Consider the following 11,796-nt stretch of genomic DNA (forward strand, 5'->3'; position numbering starts at 1 on the left):
AAGCTACAGGAACTGGAAAAAGGCAGGACGATTGAGGATTCAGACCATTCAGAAGGGAAGGATTGAATCATTCTACCAGTAAAGAATCTGGATGGAGCTGTGGGTTCTGGCTGTGGGCAAGGAAAACAGGGAATAAGTGGGTGAAGGTGGAAGCTATAGACGTCAACTCTGACCTCGTGAATAACTACAGAAACCAGGGCTGGTAGCTTTGCCTATTTTCTGCTATATGTATGTGTTTATTCTAACTTCTCCTTCCCATTTTAATTTTATATAACACTAGGTGGAGGTCAACTTTACAGTGTAGTCTTTAGTGGGACCTAAGACTGAAATTGAGGCCTAATTAATATAGGCAGCAATGGATTTAGTGACCGTTGGGGTTTGTGTTTTACCTGGGGGAAGGGCAAGAACTTCACTTACCAGAGGGTTAGCTGTTTCTTGCTAAAATGTAGTTTCTTTGCTGGGCAGGCGTTGAAATGTGTGTAGAATGGTGCATATGAAAGCTGAGAAGTCAAAGGGGTCGACTGAGCTGCTTATGAACTTATTGCTTCCCAGCTCCAAATTCATTCTCCAATTGCACACCCAGAGTGCTCAGTCCTTTGACTACCTTGTAGCTCCAACCCAGGAGCCTTGGTGATCACCTTGCTGCGGTCTTAAGAGGCACACCGCGTGCTTCTGGCTTCATGCTGTAGCAGCCCACAGCCCTCACCACGCACACTCCCAAGCATGACCAGGCCTGACTTTCCTGCCCCCTGCAAGGCTGTTCCTGAGACCTTTCCAAGGTGGGCAATGTCTGCTCTGGCTTGGCACCTGCAGAAACCTCCCAGCTGTCTCAGCAACCTGCTTAGATGCCTTGGCTTGCCTGTGTCCTAGGTGATTGTTTCCTGTTTATCAGATGACCCTAAACCAGTTCTGGCACAGGCAACCCAGCAAACTTTCTCACCAGCCAGTGGTTGTCTGCAACCGCACCTTCTCCAAAATTCAATTAACTATCAAGTTAAGAAAAAGGGAATTCCGTTGGAGCCAAACTGAGTATTATAACGTGGGAAGCAGATTCTCAGAAAGCACTGAGAACTCTTCCACCTGTTAGAAGTTGAAGGCATAGACTTATCCTTTTTTATCTTTAATTGATTCTATTTTTTACATAAAAAGTTCAGTAAAAATTGGATACAGTAAAAATTGGATAAAGTAAAGTGATTTTTTTTTTTTTTTTTTTGCGGTACACGGGCCTCTCACTGTTGTGGCCTCTCTTGTTGCGGAGCACAGACTCCGGACGCGCAGGCTCAGCGGCCATGGCTCACGGGCCCAGCTGCTCCGCGGCATGTGGGATCTTCCCGGACCGGGGCACGAACCCGTGACCCCTGCATCGGCAGGCGGACTCTCAACCACTGCACCACCAGGGAAGCCCAAGTAAAGTGATTTTAAGCAGTAAATCAATCTTATCAACATAGCACAAGGCTGGCCGAAACCACAAGGCAGCCTGCTCTGGAATATTTACATGATAACACCTTAAACCTTGCAGGACAACTTAAACCATCCTTACAAAGTCTTCTGTGATCCTAGCACACAGAGGCTTAAAAGCAAAACAAAAGCCAAAAACCAGGAAAGACAAATTATTTTCAATACATTCACATAGACATTAAAATATAATAGAGATCGTCAGGGTAAGGGGTCGTGGGTGGGGATGCGCATGAGTCTGTGCGCTGACAGCACCGCCAAGGAGGAGGCCCAGCCTTGAGAGTGGGGTCAGGCCTGGCCGGGGTCTCAGAAGGGAAGGTCTCAAGGGCCTAAACCCTTGCCTCAGATGGCCTCTACCAACAGCTCACAACCAGGGACCGCTTGTTGTAGATGGAGCTCATTTTTGTGAGCTCATTCTGCAGGTTTGAATTCCCCAGGGTGATGTGTCATCAGTAGCACAGCCCTGACAGTGGGGTGGGGAGAGAGGGCCCACGGGATTTCTGCTTCCCAGAGTCTCTCCTACCAGCTTGCCCGTCCTCCCACCCTGGCCCTGAAGGTCACTCTAATTCAGTGTCCCGTTTGGGTGTGTAAACAGCCCCAAACTTCTGCATGTGCTTTTTAATGTACTCCTTGGTTTTGTGTCTCACATTCTCATTGCACTCCAGGTCCTCGGGGTTCTTACAGTACTTCAGCTCCTTATTCATAACGCCGTGAGTCAGCTTGCGAGCTAGGTGTTTGAAATCTTCAGTTGTGGTAATTCTTCCCACTTTGCAGTCAGGTTTCCAGTAAGGGTTCAGGCACTGGACGATGAACTGGGACATCTCTTTTCTGAATACTTGTTTGCTTTTCTTAGCCAGTTCACTGGAGGCGTCTGCTTCTGCTGTCTTAGGCTTTTTTGAGGTCTTCATGGGATTTTCATCATATGTTGGGGTTCCCAGGTCCATCTCAGCTTCATGCTCAAGGCTGGCATCATCTCCTGGGCTTTCCCAAGTAGGAGGATCCCACTGAGTCTGCCTTGTGATCACATGGGAGTAGTAAATCTTCCCTTCTGGGTCTCGGGCTGTCTTCCAGTTGGGAGGTAAGACAGTGGTTTTTGGTTTGTGAGGAGATGGGGGTGGTAAGTCCAAGAGGTTATTTGTCACAACCATTTCAGGTGGCTGGAAGGGCTGAGGCTGCCCTGGTGCAACTATTGTAGTCACGGCTGTGGCTGGCTGTACCACCACTCCTCGTGGGTGAGCTGTGAGAATCTGCTGTCCCTGGATGTACTGAAGACTTGGCTGGCATAACTCTGTACAGTTGGTGGAGTTGTCTGTGAATAGGGTGACGTCACACCATAGACAGTTGGAGCAGCCTGTCCTTGATAATATAAGGTTGCTTGAGATTGTGCAGGAGAGTACTGCTGCTGTACACTCACGGACTGTTGGTTTGAATCCCAAACACCATAATTCTGTCCCTGGACTGGGCCTGGGGCTGGCAGTGGCAGGACGGTGACCCTGGAGTCTTGGTGTACCACCCCATCACTTTGGGCCACATACTGTGAACTGGAAACTTCCACAGGGGCTGCCACATGTGGCACCATGGGCACAGGTGGAGGGGCAGCAAGGGGTTCTGTAGAATGTCCCACCAAGGGCTGAGAATAATCATAAGGAGAAGGAGAACACACAGGATCCATGCTGGGTGTGGGGAGGAGCACCTTTCCAGCATTAAGATTGCTGGGATCCACATAGGCCTGCATGGGGTAACCTGGTGGGTAGCCAGCAAAGGGGTGATGAGAGGCATGGTAGCCAAGAGTGTCACAGGGCAGTGGAGACGCCATTCCCAGGTTCTGCATCTGCTGCTGTTGTTTTTGAGCCTCCCGCTGAGCTACCTCCTGCTCAAACAACTTGCGACGCTCCTCTGTAGAAAGTTGATTGCGATCTTGAATTCGTACTTTCTTTTTAGAAGTTGGTGTATCATATCTGCTACCTGGCCTTTTTGTTCCCCGCTCATAGGCAGAAGGTGGTGGTGAGAGGGAGCCCCTTTGTTTCCTTTTCTCTTTATTTTGAGTTTGTTTGTCTGGGTCTCTCTCTCTTGACCTGTTAGGAGTCTTTGGGGCAACTGTTTGATCTCTGAAGCCAACAGCATCCCTTCCTCGTTCAGTTATTGTGCTCTCCTTTTCAGTTTGCCTTTTCTTTGGAATTCGATATACCTCCTTTAGGTCTTTCCAACTGTCCAGGAGCTTGGTGGCCAAATCACTTATATCTACTGTTTTATGTGGCTGTTCCTGGCTCCTCTCACTCTCCACATCAGATACACCCTCCTCTTCATCTTGGGATGGTGTTTCCTCAGCAATAGGTTCGTCTAGTTTTGTGCCATTGCTCTCTTTAGGCTCTATTTCAGTGTCAGCCTCTGGTTCAGATGTGGGTAGCTTAATGGTCTCCACAGCAATGTCACTATCAACTTTAGACTCAGGCAGCTGTTGAGTGCGTAGCTGTTGTTCCTCTTCTTCTATAGGGACGTTTTCTAACTGGTCAAGGTCCTCTTTGCCATCCTTGCCTTCTAGCTCGCTGGTAGCATCAGAGATCGCACTGTCCATGCCATTTTCACTTATAATTTTAAGTCTGCGAAACTTTAGCTTCTTGGGGGTGTCTGTGTCAGCTTCTATGCTCAGCTTGGTGGAAGGATCAGGTGTGTTGAGCGGTGTGTGAGCACGTGATGTATTCTCGCTAGAATACCCATCTCCTTCGCTCAGCTGAGGGACAGCAGTCTTGGTTTGAGACCAACGTTGAATAATGGGAAGCACTTTGCTTTCCTCCAACATATTTTCAGTAGGAATGGGTAAATGTTCCAAAGTCTTTATAATCTCTTCCTGAAGCTTCTGGTTACTTTCCCGGCCATCACGTAGTTCTGCCATCCAGATCCACAACAAAGGCAGCCCATGACGTTCCAGAAAGGACTTCAGGCAAGACTGTGAATATGTGTTCTGTATGAGCTTGAGACAGGTAAGTTTCTGTTCCAAAGTTTCAATTCTAACCGTTAGCCAGGATAAGCTGAGCACCTGGTTTTTATCAGAGAGACCCTCACCATTCTCCATCAGAGCTTCTAGCTCTCCATCCACCGAATCCTTCTTCCGAGATCGTTCTTTCTTCATTTTCCCTCGTGCTGCTCTGAGGCTGACTCTGTTCTCTCCTCCCAGGTAACCCCGGCAATTAGCCGACCCACAGAAACGTCTCTGTGCTTCCTTGCCATATCTCTGGAACTGATAGTCAAATGTTAACTCTGAGCCTGAAGGAACCAGTTTGGTGGTAAAAATCCCAACTCTCAGTTGTCCGTTCACAGTCCATTTCTGAGCCTCACAGTTTGGTTCACAGCTGTGATTCATGAAACGGGAGCAGTTTCCTTTCTGAGTGGCATCTATTATCTCATCATTCTTCAGGGCCATGAAATAGTAGTGGCTGTTTCTGTTTCGTGCATACTCCTTTACCCGGGCCTTAAACTCTTTACGATCAAGTACCTCTCCACAATATTCCAGGACAAAGGTGTTCGAAGGAAGATCTTTAGCAGCTCTCAAGCCCCAGCCTTTCTTTTCTGTGAGTATGACTTCCACATCTGCATGCTGTTTTCTTTGAAACCGTCTATTGGAACAATAATCCCCATTTGGACAACGAGACGAACATTCAATCATGAGGAGACGATGAAGACAATCTTCCCCACATGCTATTTCACCTTGAGCTCTTTCATCTTTAGAAAGAGGTGTACACTCACACTGCATTCGCTTAAAATCCCGATGGGATTTATTCTTCTTTCTTTCTGTTAAATAAACATTTTCTTCAATCAGATCAAAGTAAGAAGGCATCTTCCCTTGTTTGGCACACTCCTTCCACCGCCCTGGGTCCCTGAAGTCCTCCATGACACACGAAGGCCCAACCAATGCTGAGCCTAGAGGCACTGCTGTCTCTCCCTGCTCTGCCTCCACTCTAACTTTCTTTCTGTCCTGAAGCTCACCGTCACTTTCAGAATCACTCTTCAATTCCTGTCTCCTTTTTTTAAGAGGCCCTCTATCTTTCCTATCATTTTGTTCTAAGTTTTTTGAAAGGTCTTTCTCCTCATTCACAACTAAAGACTCCTTAATGGAATTGCTGCTTATTTCAGGTGCTTGCACTGACCCCTTGTCCTTCTGAAGGGACAGAAAAAATTTATTGGACTGGCCTGAAAAGTGAGGTCCTCCACGTTGATCCCAATTCTCCTCCTCTTCACGGTCATCTGTTAAGGAACCTGATACCTGCCCTTGAATTCGATCATACACAACCCCAGTTCCAGGCGGTCTACCTGCTGATCTTGGATCCCAGTAGCCATTGCCTTGCCAGGAATTACGTGTCCCACTATACTGTTCTGCACTTTGCTGATACTTGTGTCCACCACAGGCTCCATAGCTGCTGTCAGGTTGCTGATACGTGGTAGTAGGCTTTTTTTTGTTGAGAGAAGTCCCACCCTAGATTTCTGAGCTCTTCCAATGATGAATGGAAACCATCCACTCGGGAGATCTCACAAGAAGAAAAATTTGACTCTGTTTTTCCCAGTCTACTGTCTGGCCTGTTAGGGAAAGTGGTCTGTTGCCGAGACTTACTTGAGACATCTTCAGAATCATCAGAAGAATAAACTGGTAGCTCTTCTTGCTGCCTAGAAGTTATTTTGGCTTTCGCTGCTTCCTCAGAATTTGGATGACCTAGAGGGTCAGATTTTATGTCTGTATGACTTGTACTATCAACCCCATCTCTGTGGATGAGCAATTTCAGACAGGTGATTATCTATCTGTTTTTGGATGGGCTGTGTAAGAGATTTCTGAATCCTTCTCTGTTGCTTTGTGAAAGAACTTCTCAGTTTGAGGACAGGCTTTACTTGCTATACTCTCAAATTTTTCCTCATATGAATGCCTCCTTGGCTCCAATCGCTCATCGTCCCAGTGGTCAGAATAGTGTCTGTAACTTTGACTGCTCCGAGAAGAAGAAGGACTTGTTTCTTCCATGGGCAAAGTAGAATTCTTTGGCACAACCACAACAGACTGAAGACGGTTTCTTGGGATACTGCTATCATCAAAATCTGTATCTTCCGAATCACTTTCATCACTTGAACTTTTGGAAGAACCAGAATAATCTTCATGGACAGTGGATACAATCTCTCTGAGGCATGACCACTACTGTCACATTTTAAGGTATATGTTACACCGTTACTGTCCTCCATGATTAAATTCAAATCACAAGAAGAAAATACAACTTCTGAGTCATCAGAAGTATGTGCATGTCCTCTTCCACCTTCTTCACCTAAAGAGATTTCTGGTCTTCCTCTTCTATCAGGCAGTATGGAGTTCCCTTCTTCTTGAGCCTTTTGCACACATTTCCCAGATAGTCCATTATTATGCCTGTTTCCCCAGGAAGCAAATCCTCTTCCTGAATCAGGAAGGCCACCAGCTACTTCTATTATTTCTTTCTCTGCATGCTTTAAAAACTCTGAGCTTTTACTCTTCAGCACAGCATCCCAAACTGGAGATGTATTCTCTCCACATTGCAAGAGAGTTAAACTGTCTACGTTTGTCCCTGCTGGAAGGCTCTGAAGAGATGAAGCAATACATGAGCTCCCTGTAGGTGGATATAAATCATCAAAATGATTAACAGAAGCTGAACTAGTACTACCAACACTCTGCTTATATTCTCCACATGCAAATTTTGAGTGCTGATCTGTCAGACTTCCATTATCACATATAACTGTTTTTGATTTCAAATGCACATTCATAAAGCTATTTGAAGAAATCTTCGTTACTAAAGGCTCAGTATTTTCAGCTCCGGAATGATACAAAGAAGGGCGGTTGTTGTTTGAAGTACAGTATATATCTGAATCTTTGGTTTTACAGCAAGAAACTCTCACATCAACTGGTTCTTTAACTATTGTTTTGGAATAATCTATAGTCATAACTGGCAAAGATATGAGTTGATCCTGGTGTGGCGACACTGGAGGTTCTGTTTCTCTAAATGGGCTTTCTAACTTATTATGCTGCATGCGAGTATCATCCATGTCTTTTTCTTTACATCTATTAATGTTTTGAAATCCATTTGATGAAAGCATGCGCGTTTTGACCAAAGGGGATACCTCTGATCCAGTCACACTGTCATCAGAAGACATCAAAACAGTGTCACGTTTAGAAGAGCAAAATGTTGCCAAATCAGATTCTGCCCCAGGAGATCCATTTATATTAAATTCGGTGGGACAATAACTTCTTAATTGATCATTCTTCACTTTACATAAAGAGTCTAATTCCTTAATACTATCGTGGCTATCATGTCCTATAAATTCAGACTTAAAAACAGGTGATTCATCTAGCTTTTTAAAAGTAGGTGAATCATTTAATCGATTTGATGGAGATGGAGACCCAATCTTCTCTCTTTCAGGAACTTTACTAATCACTCTTAATTCACTACCTTTTGAACAAGGAGTCTGTAAACTAAAAGAATGAGACTGTTTGACTTCCTCATTCAATTCTGTACAACAGAAAGAATTTTTAAATTTATCAGACTTGGGTGCAGGTTTTGAAGGGGCAGATTTATAACGGGAAGAACTCTTACTGTGCTTGGAATATGATGACCCGCGTCGGAACCCCTGTTCATTAGTGGGAGAATAACATCTTTTCATTGCTTCATTTTCTGAAGTCCTTTTGGATTCTCCTTCTAACTTTGAAGAATCCTTTCCTCTTTTTTCCATCTCTAAGTAAGAGGACTCAGTTTTACAGTATCCATCAGATGTAGAATAGGAGGATGGCGTCCTTAGGTCTCTGTAAGAGGTAGAAGGAGACGAGGTGCGCCTTGAGTATCTCTTCTTATACTAACCGTCCGAGTCAGAACTTTGTGTTGCCCTGTTATCTGTATATGGCCGAGACTAGCGTGCCCTCTCTCGATAAGGAGAACTCCTATGGTAACGACCATCATAACTAGAGTCATCATAATGGGACCGTTATGACCGAGAATAAGATGAACTAGTTCTAGATGAACTAGTTCTAGAACCTCTGTCAGATCTAAAACGAGACCTGCTCCGTCTTCGTGCTCTCTCTGATCTACAGCGAGAAGATATATAACGAGTATCGCTTTCAAGTTTTGAGTAGCTAAAATACTTATCATCTCTCTCTGTTTTAGATTGTGAAGATTTGAGGAGCTCTGCTTAATGTGTAATGCAGATGCACACTGGGCATTAGGGAGGGAGAAGGCCCAAACAGAATTCTGTGTTTATTTATTTTGTCCTGCCTTTAAATTTTATTCCATCAGAGGTATGAATGCCAGACGGGGATCCTCTCCAAGCTTGCCTTTCCTTGGGTACTCTCCCTCTGCCCTAGGGTACTGTTAAGAGTTCTCAACACGCAGTCATCCCTCAGCATGAGCAAGGAATTGGTCCTAAGGCTCCCCCTGCCCCGCCAGTCCCCTGCGATTGCTGAAGTCTCTTATATAAAATAGAGTAGTACAGTCTGCCCTGAGTACCCGGGGGCTCCACATTGGAGGATTCTGCATCCGAGGATTCAATCTACTGCAATTCAATTTACGGTTGGTTGAATCCGGGGTGCAGAACCCGTGGATACAGAGGGGTAATTTTATTTATTTCACTCTATTATAGCTTAACAATTCTGGTTAAATTTACCGTGTTCTGTCTCCTGGTTGGACCTAGATTGGTAGAGGTGTGATGACTTGCTTGAGTTTGGGACAAAGAAGTGAGCATGAGTAGCACTTTCTCCCCTCTCTTTGGGAATAAGCTGCTCACAGAAAGCATGCATTGGGCCCCATTTCTCCATAAGTCTTACAGGGGCAGGCGGCAAAATAGTCTGGGTCCAGTGCTGTCTGTGGCTGGATGCGTATGTCTGTATCATTATGGGGCTCCGTGTAAGGAAGCCCTCTTTTACACAGATATAAGGCTGAAATTAGAGAATGAGGGTTATTAGTAATAAAGATAATACATCATGTTCCACATACCTCTTGTCTACTTATGAATTACTTTAGAACCTGGGTGGGGAAGAGGTTAACAAGCTTCACTTAAGGGAAGAAGCTTATTACTATTTCTTTTGACAAGTTGAGTGTGAATTGGTTTTACCACTTTCTAGGCTTGTTCTATTCATAATTAACATATATTGAAACTTACATTAATATAAACAAACAATCCTGCAATATTTGCTGTCAGAAAATAGACAAGGGACAACCTTCAAATCCAACTTTTGTGTAGTTGGGCCTTCAACTATTAGCAGGTTTTAGTTATTTTTCTAAGTCTCTTATGCTTTTCATGGTGAGTTGAATATCTTTATTATATAAAAAAAGTTTCTCTGTAAAACTGAACGTTTTAAAGAACCTATACAACATACATAAGGGTCCCAAAATGCTCACTTTTCATAAAAATGACATCTGTTTCCATAGACGAGTTCACCAACATCCTGACAGCTGATGGAAAAGTGACACATAGGCTTTAGGGTCTAGATCACAGATTCTGTCACCTAGGAAGCTTTCAAGTACAGCAACTAATAGAAGAACCCAACTGAGAATGGCTTACATAGAGCGAACCGATTAACTTCCTTTGAAACTGCAGAGATACATGTTGCTAGGAGTGAGACTAGAAGCTCACATAATGTGACTTAGAACCTAGTTTCTTTCAGTTTTTAACTGTCACTTCCCTGGTGTTGACTGTTTTTGGACAAACTCCTCCCTCCTGCCCACCCCCCATTTCATAATCCTAAACTGACTTTGAGGAACTCTAAGAATTACATGAATCCTTTTTGTGAAACAGAGAATCTATATCATATATTCAGCGAAAGTGTCTAAGAGTCACTGATTGGACCAACTTAGGTAATCGTGCCCGTTTCAAAACATTCAGAGATGGCACGTTCAGATTGGCTCTATGAATCAGGGCCTTTCTCTGGGGCAGGTGAGGCCCATTTTCCAAATCACAACGGTGAGAATGGAGGGACGGGGTAGGTACTGAAAAGAAATTCAGGCTATTACTCCAAGAAGGAAGAAAAATAGATACTGGGCAGCCATATAACAGGTATTCATTATAGATACTTCCAGAGTCTATTTCCTATTTACTCAAAGAAATTTAAGACTCTAGGTAACCCTGAAATTCACATATTTTCTACATGTTACCTAACATATTTTTAGAAAATAAAAAGGTAAAATAATATGAAATGATTTAATTTCTATAAGTGATCTTATAATCAAAGAGACCTTGCTACAAAAGTGAAATTTTATCTAGAGGATTTTATTATGTTCAATAAAGTGTTCACATTCAAGAGCAAATTCTCATTCTGATGATTCATGAAGTCACTTGTGATATTCCTTCTTTAGTGTGGTGTTTATATAAAAACATGGGTCTTTAAAATTGCCATGGCAAAAACACATATTGAAGCTTGATAGCCTTCTTTTCACAAAGCATGGTTTCCATCATTGCCTTGGATCACACTGTACCTTATGTTCATTCTCTGGTACAAAGCTCCAGCAGCTTTTCTTTTTGTTTTTTCTCTTGCCCTGCATCTTAATCTTCAAGCATTCTCCTACAGTCATGTTCTGGTTTTCCCTTTGTCAGCCTCTGCCACTTCCACTCCCTCCTAGACTCCTAGTACTTTTTTCAAGCTAAAGTTCTTTACCTTTATCTGCTGAAATCCAAGAAAGAGCCTGTAGTGAAATGAAGACTTGCAGTTTTCCCCACCTGCTTATTTGCTTGCAATCTGTCTTCAGCCACTACAAATTGAATCTGCCTCAAGTTATCAGTGGCATTAATCTTCATCCTACCAAAATGTTTACATGGTTGATAACCCCTTTTTCTTTGATCCTCTTGTCTGATTGGTCTTCCTCTGTCACTCCTAAGACATAGCCATGTTTTTCTATTCTATTAATTTCTCTCACTGCTCTTTTATGCATCAAATAAACAGGTTAAGTAAGGCTCTGAAAGTATTCATCTTTCGGGTCTCAACCTTTCAACTTCCTCTTCCATTTCTTGTTCCATTGCCACATTGACTATTCACTGCTCAAGACATGTCATCTGGGCTTTTTTCCAAGGTTCCCTTGGAAATATCTTCCTTCAAGGCTCAGCTTAGATATTTTCCCTCCATGAACCCTGCTCTAGTTTCCTCCAAACTTGAACTACCTCTAACTCCGTTAACCAGGTCCATGCTCTATCACCAGCTCTTGACCGAATATTTGCGAAAGCTCTCTAGCTAGTATCCCTGCTTCTTGCCTGTCATCTACTTGTTTCTCCATACTACCACTAGAACTGTCTCTCATACAATCTGAACCCCTCATCATGGCCTCTAAGATCTTGCTCCTACTAATGTCTATTGGCCCA

General features: G+C 43.8%; 1 protein-coding gene across 1 annotated transcript; it reads right to left on the bottom strand.

The window, feature by feature from the left end:
• Positions 1–1,689: 1,689 nt before the first annotated feature.
• Positions 1,690–9,891, bottom strand: LOC307176347 (histone-lysine N-methyltransferase SETD2-like; the record flags this gene model as incomplete). The annotated part of the gene is given in 11 exon segments (XM_079902397.1): positions 1,690–2,737; positions 2,740–5,905; positions 5,907–6,210; positions 6,212–6,256; positions 6,258–6,613; positions 6,616–8,307; positions 8,311–8,361; positions 8,365–8,436; positions 8,440–8,639; positions 9,272–9,382; positions 9,846–9,891. Coding segments are annotated over 11 exon segments (6,768 nt in total). The 3' UTR covers positions 1,690–2,012.
• Positions 9,892–11,796: the final 1,905 nt, after the last annotated feature.

Source organism: Stenella coeruleoalba (genome assembly GCF_951394435.1).
Source record: "Stenella coeruleoalba genome assembly, chromosome: 17".
In the NCBI taxonomy this organism is placed as follows: Eukaryota; Metazoa; Chordata; class Mammalia; order Artiodactyla; family Delphinidae; genus Stenella; species Stenella coeruleoalba.